Below are 16,807 nucleotides of genomic sequence, written 5' to 3'. Positions count from 1 at the left end.
AAATCGAGAGTCTGAAGCTTAACCGACTGAGCCACCCAGGCGTCCCACCAGGTGCCATTTCTGCGCTAGCTTCCCACCCCCTGACTAAAGCCTTCTCTGGCAGTCCCTGGCCCCAGACTCAGGGGACTCCCATCTCTGCAAGCAGGCTTCGACCAATAAGGGGCACAGATTCTCAATTTTCCCCACTTTCAATCTAAAATATTTTAGTTTTTCTGGATACATATATTCGTGCTTTTCAGACCCTGTGCCCTAAATTTTGCCTGGGGATAGCACTCTCAGCCCCAACTACTCATGCCCTTGACCAGGCAGATCTGGTTCTTCCCTAGAAGGCCACTTGACCCCTAATTACCTGGCTGTCCCTGAGACAGGACAAGTGCTGGGAAGTACACTGTTCACACTACCATGTGAATGACTCATTTCTGTCATTTGGCCTGACACATGGGCTTTTGGGGGATCCAAATAATCCCTCTCCTGGAGGAGAATGTTTCATGCCCTTCTACAGAGGCAGAGGGGGTATTAGGAAGAGAAACTCAAGGGAAGGAGGTGCACTTCCCAGAGACAGAGAAGCTGGACAGAACACTTCTGAAACGCCTCTAGGTATAAGAAAGCTAGAGAGTCTTTTTTTTAAAAAAAAGATTTTATTTATTTGACAGAGAGAGACACAGCGAGAGAGAGGGAACACAAGCAGGGGGAGTGGGAGAGGGAGAAGCAGGCTTACCGCAGAGCAGGGAGCCCAATGCGGGGCTCGATCCCAGGATCCTGGGATCATGACCTGAGCCGAAGTCAGACGACTGAGCCACCCAGGTGCCCCAAAGCTAGAGAGTCTTGATGTGAAGGTCAGAAAAGGCAAATGTAATAAGAGCAAAACACAGGAATCATACATACCCAGGAGGGCATCGATTTTAAGTAAACAACTTCTAATGTATAAATCCTCCATCCTTCATGACAATGACAGCCAACCCCTAATGGTCATGGCAGACACTCTGTTCTAAGGGACTGATGTGTATTCACTCATGAACACTTGTAACCATCTTCCGAGATGGGTGTCCTTATCATCTCCCATTTTACAGATGAGAAAGCTGGGGCAGAGACAGTAAACCAGGTGTCCCAGGAACAGCACAGCTGTAGACTTCTTGTTTGGAGAGGTTCCAAGCTCTCATTCAAATCTCAAAATGGAACCTGGACCATCAACCACGACTGGGGGAGAAAGCGTCTGGGACATGGCAGAAGGCCCGCTTTGCAGATGAAGAAAACACAGACCCGTTGAGATACTTAGGCTCTACCTGCTCAAACAGGCAGAAGATGATTTAAAATTCAGAATTCACTATCCTGATAGCAGAAAAGTAACGCAAAGTCCCCCGGGGCCACATGATGTCACCCTCCCAGGAAGCCTCCTGCTTTACTGCGTTTTGTAATGTTATTTGTCTGGTGAAAGCAGTTTCGGTCCTAGAACAGGCAGCACAAACCTCTGCACACCAATTGCGGGCTAAGGACCGGCGACTGCTTCTCATCGAGAACTACAATGTGCCCAGTCGAGTTAAAAACATAAATCAATAGGAGTTAAAAAGCACCAGTAGCAAAGCCCAGACCTGGACGCAAAGTTGGCATCCTCTTTCAAACAAATCATTCCTCATTCCTCTCAGCCTGTGCGGTGAGGGTTGGAAATAGCCCTGCAAGACCTGCCAGCACTGCTGGGGGCGGTGGGGGGGGGGGTGCACGTGGTGGGGGTGGTACGGGCCGTTCCCCGACCGTCCCAGTCACAGGAAGCCAGGGCCAGGGCCAACTCAGGTCCACCCAACCCAGCTCAGATGGAAACAAGGGTCATCTCTCACCTGGCTTCCCGCAGCGCCCTTGGTGAGGAACGTGAGAGCGCTTCCCTGGGAAGGTTTTGCTACGAGAGGAAGTCTGGAGGCTGTAGGACTCCCAGGGTTGTAGCACCGGTCCTTGACCTTACCAGGTACCCCCGAGGCCCCTGACGAAGGTAAGTGCTCCTCCACGGGAGCTTTGCTTAAGTCCAGGGCGACAGTTTCCAAAGGGCTCTGCTGCGTCAACTGCCCCACTGGGGACTGCTCCTCAGGGGTCCCCCTCATCCTCACCTTCACTGGTCTCCCCCCAACCCTGACCCCATCAAGATGCCAGAGCAGCCTCCCCAGCACCCTTCCACCAGTCCACTCCAGTGCTCAAAAGGCTTCAAAGCTCCCCACTGTCTACCCATCGCTGAGTTCCTTGGCGGGTACACTTGGTTCTAAGGCCCGGGTCCCCCCCGCCCAGCGTGCACCTCCACCACAGCTCCCACGGGCCCTGCCCTCCTGGAGCGCTGTCCCCTGAAACCCTGAGTCAGACTCCCTCAAGGCTTCTCAAGTTCCTCAGCCGCTCAACGACCCCACCCCTACAGCTCACACACTTCTCCACAGCCTCAATCAACTGCCATAATTAAGCACTGAACACATGTGCCTGGGACCGTTCACCAGAATTTGACGGTCCCCGACTGGAGAGTAAGCCCCTTGAGGAGAGAGAAAGTAGGACACGTTTTCATACGCTCTCAGAGGAGGTGAGGCCATTGCGGGCCTGATGTCAAAAGCAGGGCTTTGTAACCTCCCCACCGCCCACCTTGTACCTTTCCTATTTTTTTTTTAAAGATTTTATGTATTTGAGAGAGAGCATGAGGGGGTGGAGGGGGAGAAACAGAGGGAGAAGGACAAGCAGACCCTGCACTGAGAGCAGAGCCCAACGCGGGGCTCAACCCCAGGACCCCGAGATCGTGACCTGAGCCGAAGTCAAGGACCGCATGCTTAACTGACTGAGCCACCTAGGCGCCCCCCTCCCCTCCTCTTTAAATGGCATATAACCTTGAATGTAAGGATCCACGGGAGTCAGCTGGGTTAACTTAAAGACAACTTCTCTTGTGGCTCAGAGATGCAGCCCGTTAGTGGTTCCAGAGGCCGAGCTGTGGCTTGGACTTCATGAGTTTAAAATCGCACAGGGCATAAGGGAAAGGAGGTCCACCCTTGAGCGGTGATGCCCGGGGCTGGGGCTGGGAAGACAGCCGGAGTGCAGGAGCCCCTGCGAGAGGCCAGCAGGGCCGCCATGGCCTATGGAAAGGACACAGGTAAAACCAGGTCTTTGTTGGATGCTTTCGACCTGCCGGTTCTGCTGGGCATCTCAGCGACGTTGGTGCTAATCCTTGTATTATCCCAAATATCCCGAACTACAGATGGGGACACGGAGGCCCGTAGCTCCCTTCCCCAGAAGCCTCCCTGCATCGGAGAGAGGGAGGCAGAGGTGTTTGAGCAGACGGAGCTTCAAAGGCAGTGCTCTGCACACGCAAACCCCACTGACATGGGCAGATGAAAGGCAGGTGCTGTACCAGCTTGTCCTGGTGAGTTCACACCCACCCTGTTGAACATTCACATGGCAACTTTACAAGATACTCTTTCACAAGGTACGCTTGAAATTAACATGCCACGTTCAAATGATTATGTTTACATTTTCTGTAAGAAATATCCCGCCTCACCAGTCTCCTTGGGAGCATGAAGCTGTTAAGGATAATTTCTTAGGTGTTAATTAGTTTCAGGAGTCCTCTTCGCGCCATCCTAGACAAATAAACTTCCAGGGCTGGGGGGCGGGGGGGTGCAGCCAGGGAGCTGACTCTTACCTTCAGTCATTCCACAATGAGGCCAATCAAAGGCCTTCTCCAAAGCCCAAAAGGAAAGGGGGCGCTCAAGCCTTTACGATTGGCTGCTGTCCCTGTCAGGATCCAAGGCAAAAGCTTCCTGGCCTCACCAAGAAATCGACGCAAGGGCACCTGGGTGGCTCAGTTGGTTAAGCGACTGCCTTCGGCTCAGGTCATGATCCTGGAGTCCCTGGATCGAGTCCCGCATCGGGCTCCCTGCTCGGCAGGGAGTCTGCTTCTCCCTCAGACCCTCCCCCCTCTCATGTGCTCTCTCATTCTCTCTCTCTCAAATAAAAAAAAAAAAGAAATCGACGCAAGAAACAGAAGCAAACGTCTGTTCACAGTATTTCTGCTGGTTCCAAACAGACCTTCCGAAGACCTTCAGCTCTTTCTCCCTTGTGTCCTGGGATCTGAAGGCCATAAAGTTCATGAGAAGTGACCTAGGCCTGCCCTGTGATTCAGGAGAGCGAGAGCAAGTGGCCAGCATCCACCTGGCCCCAAGACTCCACCCAGGTCCTCCGCATCAGGCCGGGCCTGGACCACAACACAGCCGAGCCCAGCCTGACCGCCTGCCTTCAGTCAGGCACCCAGCACCACCATGGTTTACATGTGGCCCACTACCAACAACTGGTGGTGATGAATGACTCACTGAATCCTATCTGTAGGGAACTTACAGAACAAGGCCTCCCTCCACAGGGATAGACTCACAAATAGCCTTTCCAGGAGTTTTAAGGTTTCTGTTCACCTCAATGTGCAAAAAGCCTGATGAAAGAATGATTTTATTTTATTTTTTTAAGATTACTCATTTTTATTTGATAGTGAGCAGTAGGGAGAGGGAGAGCCAATCTGAAGCAGACTCCATGCTGAGCGCAGAGCCCAATATGGGGCTTGATCTCACGACCCTGAGATCATGACAGCTGAAACCAAAAGTCGGAGCTCAACGGACTGAGTCATCCAGGCACCCTGAAAGAATGATTTTAAAGATAGTTTTATTGCTTTCAAGTTCTACATAGTAGTGACTAGGACGGTAAAATGTTTCCTCTGGCAAAGCTATAATGAAAAGATGATGATGAATTTGTTGTAAAGAGTGCTTCCAAGTGAATGGGAGGGGGAGGTGAGAGGGGATTTATCACCCTAAGAAGTCTTCTGTTTGAGGTCATCCTATGTGCCAGCCCACCAGGCCTTGTCCCAGGAATTCAAAGATGACCAAGGTACCATCATCCCCCTCCCCAACCACTGGGAGGAACAATATGGGGGCAATGTGCTAACAGAGCTACAGAGTGTCACAGGACCACCCTGCATGCACAATCCAGGCCATCAGAGAGGGTGAAATCGCAGCTAAAGCTTAAAGAAGTTTTCCAGAGGGCAAATTGGTAACATAGTTGTTTTAGGCAGAGGGGCTTTCACCCACCAAGGCAAAGAGACTTGAATGAGTACAGCCTGTTTGAGAAAGAGCTGAAGGAGTTGTTCAAAACATCTGAGATGATGGCACATTGCAGTCTTCTCTCACATAGCCAAAGAAATGATTTCCAAATTAAAAATAATAAAAAGCAATCACAGGGAAACGAGTCTAAAACTTTCGAGATGTAAAGGGGAATAACCACTATACACTAAGTGTCGTTTGCAGCTAAAGAAGTCAGAAAGTAGATTCTCAAAATACCAAAAAAGCATGAAACCAAATACAGAAAAACACCTAACAAACTGCATCTGATGTGAGACCTAACACCAGTAACTGAAGTGTCCATTCTCCATTAGGAACTCTGACTGGCGAACATGCTAACTACATAAAATTGCCCAAGGCAACACCTATAAGAATGATAATTAAAGTGTTACCACATATTTCAATAGAGCAATGGGAAGTAAATCTTGCTTTATTTTTCAGAATGAATTAGTAGGGTTTATTTTCTTAATCTCTAATCTCAAAAGAAATATTTTAGAACTTTTTATTAAAGTCCTGTAGAAACACCTTCAATCCTGAATTGTGAAAGGTACGCTAGATGCAACAACTCTGTCACAATTGTTTACAACAGCTAGGAAGACCCTAATTGTAGCTAATCCTTAAAGGAGTTGGCTGACACAGTACAGCAATCTTAATCCCAAACCATATCCCAATGGTTTCTACAGAAGCCTGCAGTCCCCACATTTTACTGCAATCGGTTCCCAGGAACCAAGGCAGAAGGCAAAATAAGGGTGGGGGGGTGGGAAATGTCGGGAGGGAGGAGGAGATTGCTATCTCCATCCTTGGGGCACCAGCTCAGTTAAATCAGTCACCAAACGGGCTGAATTTCTTTTCTGGCCACTAGGTGTCGCCTATGCATTAGTGAGGTGGGCAAAGCCCACACTGGACACTTGAACAGCGCTGGCAGAAATGGGTAACTGGAAGAATTAGGGGAGAAGGTATAATGAACAGATCTCTGAAGTCAAAGGTGAACTACAGGGGTTTACCACTGTCCGCTGAAAAAAGGTAAATCATACTACTGAGCTTTAACGAGCCAAATGCATCTTGTTAAGCACTTTAACAAAATTTTTATTGTGGAACATTTATTGTAGGTCAGGCTTTCTATCCATCACAGGTCAATGACAAGGGCAGTCAAATACCTGGTGTGTCCTATATTCCTGGCACTATCCAAACAACACCTCTGTTCAAGAATGTCACATCCATAAGAGCAGTAACAAGCTGAAGTCTGAGGGGCTTAGTGTATGTTAGCCTCTCTTCTAAGCACTTGCATATGTCACTTAATTTTTATAAAAAATGTACTAAGTAGGTTCCACTAAAATGACAGTTTCACAGACAAGGAAACTGAGACACAGGAAGATTAAGTAATTTGCCTGAGATCTTAGCTACTGAGGAGCTGAGATTCAAAGCAGGCTCTTTGGCTCCACTGCTCTTTACAGCCTCATAAAATGACAACAGCTCAGGTACAAGACAAAACAAATCACCACTGTTAACCAGCACAGTAGTAGTTATGAACTCAAAGGAGTAAGGGGCAAGTTAGGTCTATAGAAGTTAGAGTAATCTGAAAAGCTTCATGAAGGAAGGGGAATCTGAGTTAGAAATGAAAGGATGTCATCTCAGATCTATTAAAACCACAGAAAGGTATTGGGGGAAATTAATTCCACCTCTAGATAGCTACCATCTGTGGGGCACCGGGGTGGCTCAGTGCGTTAGGAGTCTGCCCTCGGGGGGCCCCTGGGTGGCTCAGTCAGTTTAGCGTCTGCCTTCGGCTCAGGTCATGATCCCAGGGTCCTGGGATCGAGCCCCGCATCGGGCTCCCTGTTCGGCGGGAAGCCTGCTTCTCCTTCTCCCTCTCCCACTCCCCCTGCTTGTGTTCCCTCTCTCACTGTGTCTCTCTCTGTCAAATAAATCAATAAAATCGTAAAAAAAAAAAAAAAAAAAGGAGTCTGCCTTCGACTCAGGTCATGATCCCTGGGTCCTGGGATGGAGCCCCACGTCAAGGCCCCTGACTCAGCGGGAAGCCTGCTTCTCCCTCTCCCCCTGCCCCTCCCCCCTCTCATGTTCACGCGCTCTTTCTCAAATAAATAAAAAATCTTTACATAGCTAACATCCTGTCCCTACTTTATAGATCTGAAACCTAGAGATTTTTTTTAAACAAAAAACTCCATTCCCCAATGTCTCTGACTTTAGTTTTCTAAATACATTAGAAAATATTTTTATGTTGTTGTTTAATGAGAAAAGGAGAAAACTTCCCAATTATTTTAAGTGTCTACATTTCTGTTGAGACTCAAAAAAGTTAAATAACTTGTTCCGGGGTCAAAGACCTAATTGACAACAAAGAAACCAGAACCAGGTGACTCTGCTGTGTTCTAGAGCAGCACCTCCCACTATTCGGTATGGGGGTGGCAGGGCAGCAAAAAGGAAAAACATTCCAGACCATGAACGCAGCAGGAACAAAACCATGGAGACAGGACTGGCATGGCTTATGAACCTCGGAGCTAAAGCATGGGTGTTGGGGAGTGCTGGGAATTAACATAGGATCCCTACAGCACAGTCTTACTAAGGATGTATCACAGCCCGGTATGAGGAGTCTTGGACTTGATTCTTGGACCACAGTGCAGCACCACAAAAGGCACCTGCTGCCAATTTGCGGCTGGCCAATCCATCAGACCAGAGAGAGGGCACAGGAGTCTAAGTGGCCAAAGCAGCTCAGAGGCCTGCAGAGCATCTCCTCGGAGAGATGATGCAGGCCTGGCCTGGACCAGGGTGGAGCCGGAATCAGGAGCAAATCTAAATGATTTCAAGGGACTCAGTGAGGTAGAAAGGAAACATTCGATTAACCAGTCTCCCCAGAAAAGAATGGGTTGAAGAACTAAAATGTAGAAATCCCATCCTGATCCACCATTCACTGTTGGAAATCTTATTGAGGTACATGTTAGAAAGAAAATCCCAACTATATCTCCCAAACATGTAAAGCGATAGATATCAAAAGAATTTCCCGTAACCAAACTATACCATAACGTTGCGACCTAACATATGCTGTGAACTCATTATCCGCAGAAATCAGACAACAGAGCAAAGGAAAGCTGAACAGCAGATCTTCCTCTGTCACTGGTCTCTTTGTTCATTTGTTTTCATGGCAATCTGTGCTTCTCTTTCAAATCCTGAGTCCGTGAGCTTGTGTAGTATCCCACAATTACGAGACCCAGGAAAAAAAGATGGGGAGAATAAATTTAGGACAACACAGATAAATCTGAGCACATCTGATGAAGATTTTACAATGTAAATAAAGCTAATGACTTAAAGAACTGTTTGCCACCTGAGAGCGCAGGTGGTTCATGGACCTCACACCTTGGCTTTCTCTAGGCTTCCTACTTTTTTCCAGGAAGTTATTAAAAGTCACTCAGATACTTCAAATTTGGGGAAAACTGTTATGCATAAACTCCTCTCTCCCTAATTATCATCAGACTTCTGTTCCTTAACTATTCACTAAAGCTATTAACTAAAATTTGCCTGACCCAAATTGGTGCTGTCTCATTTACTTAGTCAAATATGTATTTCCAATATCAATTTTAGAGAGACAAACCACCCACTGACTGTATTTTTACAGGAGAGGACAAGCGGAAAGTAGGCATCCAAAATATCTTAGGAAAATTTAAAAGTTCTGCTCTATAAAACATTTAAGCTTTAAGGCTGTCAAAATATATGTTCTCCCATGTCAAGAGTAATTCAAACGGCAGTATGCATACACCTGAATTACCAAACTGACTAATCCCAAAGCCAGTTTAAAGAAAATTAGTGCCAGGTTAAAAAGAAAGTAGCCATACAAAAGTATACAAGACCGAAATAACGTATTTAAAACTGTCAGAATTTGAATGAATGGAATGGAAACACACACACACACACAATTTTGCATAGCATTTTTATTATATAATTATTACTGAAGTAGATGCCTGTCTTGTCAAGGGGGCTAAGGGAGTGAGGAGTGAGATAAAAGAATAAAGTTTCAACCATCATCCCCCTTCCACCGTCTCCCCCCACCCACCACCACCACCGCCAAGACCTTCTGGACCAGGAATAGAATACTGCTAAAGTCTTTAAATATAAATGCTTCTTTAAAAAATCCAGATTATAATGTAAGCAATTTAAGGCAGGCATGGCTCTCTCGGCAATATTTGGTGGCATCAGTCATATGCATCCCCATGTGGCTAAGCCACCAAACTATTTCAAATAAGAAAGTATAAGCTGCAAGACCATCAGCCACCCTATGTGGGCAAAGTCACTCAGCTCCATGGACGCATCCCCAGCAATTTACAAAGTAGGCCATCACCAGCACTTACCAAGGGGAGGATAAATATGAGAATAAAGTCAGTCCCCACATCCCTAGTTACTTTTCCCAGTCATAAATAACAGCAACAATACACTGTAAAAGTTATGGCAATCGTAGGCATTCATCCCTCATCATAAAAGAAACTACTTTCTGTTATGTTCCAGTAAGATCTGAATAGCAACCTGTAAGTTTAAAAATTCTTTGTAGTCAGGGCACAAAAAAGAAAGAAAAAATATAAGCCTTGCTTACTAGTTTGTTTCTTTAGTGTTCTCAATAAATATAGCAAGTGATTTCTATGGTTTGACTCATACCTTGAAAAATGCATGCAAAATAGTTTATGGTATCAGAATGAATTTTTAAACTTAAAGACCTGAGTCCAGTAAGTGTTCAACGTGTATTTACTGAGAAAGCTCAGGGAGGGGGAAAAAAACTATTTCTCAATTCAATAAATATCATTATTTCCTTAAGATTTTGAAATGAATCAATTTCATAAGCCATCAGTGAAATTGGCATAACTGAAAAAAAGTAGGGATAGCTTCAAAACTGATTATCTGGGACTTTACAACATGAGGAAAATGGACGCTTTCAAAGTCGAAAACAATCTAGTCTTCCAAAGTTCAAAAGTCTCAAAATCAAAGGTATTGTTACCATTGTGAGTCAAAGAATGGCCATCAAAATTTAACAAAAGAAACAAACTTCATCATGCCAAGGGAATATGCATCTATTGCCATTAACAAGCTGACTTGTTTTTCAAGATCCTTTGTTTACTCATCATTTTATACCAAACATTTGCCCTTTTCTTAGAACAAATCAGTTTTTACCAATCCTTGGAGTTGGGAGGGGGAGGGGTAATACATCTCTCAAAGTTTTAATCTTTCCAAATACACTGAAAATCAGTTATGCTCCCCATATGTCAACAAGTCTCAATGTGCACAAACATCAGGACCCACCCCCCACCTCAAGCTTAAGCCAAATCTTTTTTTTTTTTTTTTTAAGATTTTATTTCTTTTTTGACAGAGAGAGACACAGCGAGAGAGGGAACACAAGCAGGGGGAGTGGGAGAGGGAGAAGCAGGCTTTGTGCCTAGCAGGGAGCCCGATGCGGGGCTCGATCCCAGGACCCTGGGATCATGACCCGAGCCGAAGGCAGATGCCCAATGACTGAGCCACCCAGGTGCCCCCATATCTTTAGAAATAACAGGAAAACCTCCTCTTGATAATCTGAGGCCAAACACCATTTTCAAGGGTTGGGGGGTGAGGGGGGGGGTCAGAGTGCTTCATTCATTATTCACTTTGTTGTCTTTAGAGTGTTCAGAATTTTCCTTCAGAACAATCTCAGAGAAACCGAGAAACTATACCACATGCATGGGTGCAACCATTATATATTTAGTACAATTCAGAGGAGGGCATCTCTTGGACTCAGATAGCACCTATCATAGGTTGGCTAAGAAAAGCTGTTCAAAGCAAGTTGACACAGATACCCCTCCGTATGATTTTTAAATCAACTGTGAAAACAAATCGAAGTAAATCACAACCCAGAGAGAAACATGGCTTCTACTTTTTAGGATTAAAAAAAAAAAAATTCAAGATTTAACTGCCTCCTCAATCTTCTTACCCCTTCACACCTTTAAAAACAGCGAGTTCTTTTAAATTACAAAGCCTTACAATTTAGAAAGTTTCCTAATAATTTCCAGAAAGCTAAGCAATGTGTAAATCCAGAACAGTTCCATCTTCCTTACAACTCAAAACACGCTGTGCAGCATTCATGTACATACCTGTAACTCCCAACGTTTTGGCAAAAGGTAACTGCAACACTCCATACTTTTAATCACAATTGTCATAACCAATGTTCTCCCAAAGCAGCGAGGCTGAGCAAGGATGAGTGAATGTGTCCAATGTGTCATGGCCTGCCATGCCACTGCAATCGGAGGTAGTATGTTAAAGTGGCAAAAACGGTACAACACAGGGCTTGAGAAGATTCAGCAACATTGGTTTACTTTGTGTCTTAAGTCTGTAGATACGTTTTTAAAGAGCCTTTAAAATGCCGTTTGCTGTCGATTTGAAAACTGCCTATCCTGTGTTGAGTCTAAAAAAGATCTGAATGTCCAAGCAACTTTGTTTCAAGAAGGAGTTTATAAAATGCCCCAAGGGCAAAAGCAAAGTCCTCTTTCTTTGTAAGCTTACGCATTGCCTAGCACAGGGTCCAGCTTTCATACAGAAGGCGCCCCATAAGTGCTGGTTGGATTCGGTTGCTTCTCGAAGCACATTTTCACAAAACAAATGAAACCAGATTTAAAAGGAAGCTACTGTCCCTTGGGGGCTCCCCTTGGCAAAACTCTAAGGCAACAAGTGAAAATGATACAGTTGATTTTCATCACAGCCCTGATCTTGCAACAATAAGGACAGGAAACATTTTTATTAGTAAACTAAACCTTAGACAAAGACCAAAAACAAAAGTAAACAACAACTATTCTCTACGCCTCTTCCTATTAAAAGGCCAAGGTAAACCTGGAAAAAGGCATAACTGTTTAAAAACAAAACTGCCTTTGCTCTATTTTTAAATCTTTTGTTCCATGAGAAATTTTAAATTTAAAAAAATTACTTATGCCTGCAACCACTGCTATCTCTTACAAAGATTCTGTTTCCTGCTCAGATTCTGGAGATTTTTAGAAAATAAAATGAGCAACAAAGAAAAACCCACCACATTCATCCTCGGTCTTCACTACCAAAGTAGTTAATATTGGATGTCAAAAAAAAAAAGAAAGAAAGTGGAAATTCTTTACCACCTTAAAACAGTACATTATTTCTTTGTTGGAAAACATAAGAAAACTGGAAAAACAAAAAAAGCCATCCAGACCCGGCTCCTAAACTTTAATCTTGGAAAAACCAACTCCGTTTCAGATGCAATGAAGGATTTTACTGTCACAAATCTGACTTTCACTAGCATTTGTGTTTCTTTAATCCAACCCCCTAATCCTTAACTTGAGCTCTGTGGAACCAAGATTTTTTTTTTTTCTTTCTCCATGTCTCCTGTGGCCTTGAATCCCTGCTGCTGATAGAACATCAGCCATTGGTTTGTTGTACTCTATAGGGCATGGATCTGAAAAACTCCACAAATAAAAAAGAGACAGACACCAACCTGCTGGACAAATTTACTTAATAATTTTAATCTAATCTCTATGTTCAAAGGAACACAATGCATTCTTGTCGACCTCGGCACATCTCTACCAAAAAACACAACAGGTTTATTGGGATATAATTCGCATGCCATAAAAGTCACTAATTTAAAGTGTACAATTCGATGGGTTTTAGTGCAGTGTTGTACAATCATCACCACAATCTAATTTTAGAACATTTTCATCACCCCCAAAGAAACCCCATACCCATTAACAGTCACTCCCTATTCCCACCTCCCCGCCCCCCACACAACCACTAATCTACTTTCAGTCTCTACGGATTTGCTTATTCTGGACTTCATATAAATGGAATCATACAATATGTGGTCTTCTGTGATTGACTTCTTTCACTTAGCACTTTGTTTTTAAGGTTCTTCCAGTCAACCTTAGCATATTTCTTAAGGTTGGATTTTTCTAATCCTTCTGACAAATCAAACATATAACCTTTTAAACTCCAAATCCTGACCCACACCCCATCCCTACTCAAAAGTACCATTTACTTGCTAGTTCCCTCTAGAGAGTCTAAACTATAATTTGCTATTTAGGTTCTTTCCAACTTCTTATTCTGGGCTCTTCCTCTGGTGATAGAACACCAACTTCTTTAAACACCAACCTTTCGCATACCTAAATTTCTCTGACAATAGGATATGACTGTGCCTGGGGCAGAAAGATGACTGAATCCTTTTAATGAGATGGCCACAATCTGTTTTAAGTGAATATGGATTTTTAAAAAGAAGAGTTCTGAAGAAGAAGCCATCAGATGATCTACCACTCATAACTTCCAAGACTCCCTTTAGATGCTCTGTTCACATTATGTTGATATAAAACAAACATATCTGCATGACTTCATCTGCCTCAAAAACTTCTAAATCTAAGTTAAAGATTTAAAAGAAAATCACCCTACTGCTGTAGGTTTCAGTGTTCAAAGACTAAACACTAATCCTTAAATATGCCAACACAATAGGAACCAACACCATCCCAATTTTTATCACTATCCTAGACAGCCAAAAGAATTACCGATCTCTGATTGGATTCAGTAGTTTATTTCCATCAGAGTTAAGTCTTCTACCACCTTTCTGACTAAAAAGCAAACACATGCTAACACTGAGCTTATCATTTTCTCCTGAAAACTTCAGAGCCGTGGGAAGGAGCAGACACTGAGTGAGGACTTGGACGAACCAAATGGGGAGTCAGAGTGCCTTCTGGCCATCCATCAGGTTTTCAGGAACCAACAATTTTCAAGGGATCCTTGAGAAAAAAACTTTGGTCTCTCAGTAGCATGAAAAATGCCCCTTCTCCTCCTGTTTTCTCAAGAAAGAACTGCCTTTCACAAAGAGTATTTTTTCATGAAGATCACTCCAAACAAGACATCCTATTTTAAAATGCCCGACTCTTTCCTCAAGAAGCAAGGCCATCACTGCTGTTGTGAATTTCGGAACTTACTGACGTTAAATAATAAAACTGGAGACACTACACACTTCGGTAACATGCCACAAAAAAACTGATTAGCTCTCCTGTGTCTTCTAAACTGTGTTTAGCTTTTAGAGGCTAGAAACCCTGTCCTGTCCCCCCCGCCCCCCAAACACCATCTGTAATCCTTAGAAGGGAGCCGAAAGCCTTTCATCCAATCCAGTGAGCTGAAAGTTTAGAAAACAAAGAGCAGGAGAGCTCAGATTTGTGGAAGGTCCGGCCTCAATCTGCGACTTACTCCTTGTAGTAAACACCAGTTCTTTAAAAATCTCCTCTTACTCCATCACGGACTCATTTCTTACAAGACCCTTGAGAAGGGTTTGTTTACACAAACAGCCTTTCCGAATCGCCCCCACCGCCCGCCGCCGCCTCCCGGTTCTCCCCCTCACTCTCCAAGGCTCGGTCGTGATTTTTTAAAAGTTAATTGGCACCACCTGCATACCCTCGGCAAACATTACTCACCAACACGCCCTCACCGTTCCCAGCCCCAGTCCTACGACTGCATTTAAACTTTCGTCGTGTTCAAATTACCCCACCACCGCGACAATGCCAGGAAACCACGTTTCAATCTTTTGAGTATGGAACCCCCTCCCTCGCCTCCCGCCACACACCGTGGGGCCCTAAGTTCTCGCTCCCTCCCCGCACTTCCCTACCCCTACCCGACGCTATCAAAACAAAAGCTATCGGATTGCAAGCGATAGCGAGCGTGGAGCGATATTGCTTATTAACTTTGTACAACGGAAGTGCGGGCGGGGGCGGGGGGCAGGTAGGGCACACAACTCCGGCCACAAAACCAAGGCGAGGGCTCCGCGCTCGCAAAACAAAACACCCTCCCGCCCCCCTCCTCCGCTGCCGCAGACCCCCGCGCTCCTCAAGCCACGGCGCACGACACCTCTCGCCAGGGCCAGGCGCCTAGGTGTCCCCGGCGGCCGTGTGGCCACAGCTACAGCCCCGCGTTGCGAGCACGTGTGTGGAATTGCACGTCGACCCGGACCACACACCCACTCCGGCACAGTCGGATGCTGCCCGACCACCCCCAGCCCCGCCAGGAGGGAGAGGCGTCCAGCCGCGGACAGCAACTGGGTTGAAGAAAATCCCAAACCCTCTTAACTAGCGGCCCAGACTCGCCCCCCGGAAAAGCCAGACTGATGTAGAGCCCCCGACCTAGCTGTTTCCCAGGGGACGGGGGGGTGCTAAGCGGGAACGCTCCCCCCAACCCTTGAGCGGCACAGGGCAGCCGCGGGAAGCCGAAGCCGGGGGCAGGTAACCCGCCAAAGATCGGGCGAAAGTGACGGGAAGGGAAAGGCCAGGATCCCAAAACGCCCGCGGGGCCAGGCGCGTTGGCGACGAGAGGCCGAGCGGGGAGGTTTGGAAACGTGTCCTGGGGCCGCGGGCCTGTCCGCCGGGCGCCTCCCCCTGGAACACCACGGCCGGTGGGCTCCCCGCCCCCCGCCCCCCGCCCCCGGGCACCGCGTGTGCCCCCGCAGCGAGGGCCCCGCGCGGCCGCGGGAGCTGTCACCGCCGTCTGCGCGCCGCGCGGGGGCCGGCTCTCTGTGCGGAGTGGCCCGCGCGCCGGGAGGGGGTGAGCTGTGGGTGGCGGGGCCCGGGCCGGCGCGAACTTCCCCGACGGAGTCCCAGCGCGGGCGCGAACGCAGCCCAAGACAACCGGCCCGCGGGGCAGGGCTCTCGGGACAGCGAAAAGAGAAGCCCCCGAGGCCCTTCCCGTGCGAGGGTGCGTGAACTGGGGCCCCGGGGCCGCTCCGGCCTTCCGGCCGAGCCCCTCCGCACCCCGCCCCGCCGCTCCCGAGCCCGGGGGCCCGACAGCTGCGACAGTGGCAACTCGGGTTTCGCAAACAGGGCGCAGCCCCTCGGAGGAAAAGTTCCCGCAGTGGCCGCGGGCGGCGGGCACATACTCACTTTCTCCACTCGTCGGCCAGAGCGAGAGCGCGGCGGAGAAAAACAGGAGCCCCCACAGCGAGGTCGGGGACCCTCCTCCGGAGCCAGACTTCATTCCTTTTATTTGAGACGAAATTCCCCTCTCTCAAAAAAAAAAAAAAAAAAAAGGAAAAAAAGAGAAAAAAGAAAGGAAAAAGGAAAAAAGAAAAAAACGGGAAAGAAAAAGTCTCAAACTCAGTCTTCGCCCCCTCCAAAAACAGGGCGAAGGAAACAATACTCCCAAGGCGGCGCCGGCCGGGGACCCTCCGGGTGCGCGGAGCGGGCGGGCGGCGGCGCGGGGCGGCCCCTCAGCGCCGGCAGCCTCGGCCCAGGGCTCGGCGGAGTCGGGAACCCGAGGCGCGCCGGGGCGGGCTGTCGGCGTCGTCGGCCTCCATTTTCAAACCCAGAGAGGCAGCAGGGGGGGAAAACTGCACAGAAAGGGGGCAAAGCCCAAATTCGTCTCGGCGAGGAAAAACAAACCCGACCCCAGGCAGAGGGGGAGGCTGTCCGACACCCGAGCCTACGCGGCTGGAGGGCGCGACGCAGTTCGCAAGATTGCCCCGAAGTCCGGGTCGCGGGTGAGGCCGGCCAGGGGCAGAAATGCGGAGTAAAAATGAATGAGCGGCTCCCCCTCCTCCTCCGGGCTCCGCTCGCCGCCGCCTCCTCCCTCAGCGCCGCCGCCGCCGCCGCGAGCTCCTTCCCAAATCCAGAACACACACAAAGCGGCGGGCCGGCCGCGCCGCGCTCAGCACTCCCGCCGCGCCGCCC

General features: G+C 47.5%; 1 protein-coding gene across 2 annotated transcripts in view; it reads right to left on the bottom strand.

The window, feature by feature from the left end:
• IGF1R (insulin like growth factor 1 receptor) overlaps window positions 1–16,801 on the bottom strand; it is a 298,451-nt gene extending 281,650 nt beyond the window's left edge. The window contains exon 1 of one of the 2 annotated variants that reach the window (XM_035024043.1): window positions 16,022–16,801. In XM_035024043.1, coding sequence (XP_034879934.1) covers window positions 16,022–16,115 — 94 coding nt within the window. In that variant the 5' untranslated portion in view covers window positions 16,116–16,801. Of the gene's footprint in view, window positions 1–11,233; window positions 12,853–16,021 lie in introns of those variants that run through there. The other variant, XM_035024044.1, reaches the window with a different exon arrangement.
• Between the last annotated feature and the right edge of the window lie 6 nt (window positions 16,802–16,807).

This window comes from Mirounga leonina, unplaced genomic scaffold, assembly GCF_011800145.1.
Source record: "Mirounga leonina isolate KUSES-001 unplaced genomic scaffold, KU_Mleo_1.0 Mir_178, whole genome shotgun sequence".
Taxonomy (NCBI): domain Eukaryota; kingdom Metazoa; phylum Chordata; class Mammalia; order Carnivora; family Phocidae; genus Mirounga; species Mirounga leonina.
This window is presented reverse-complemented; position numbering and strand designations above follow the sequence as displayed.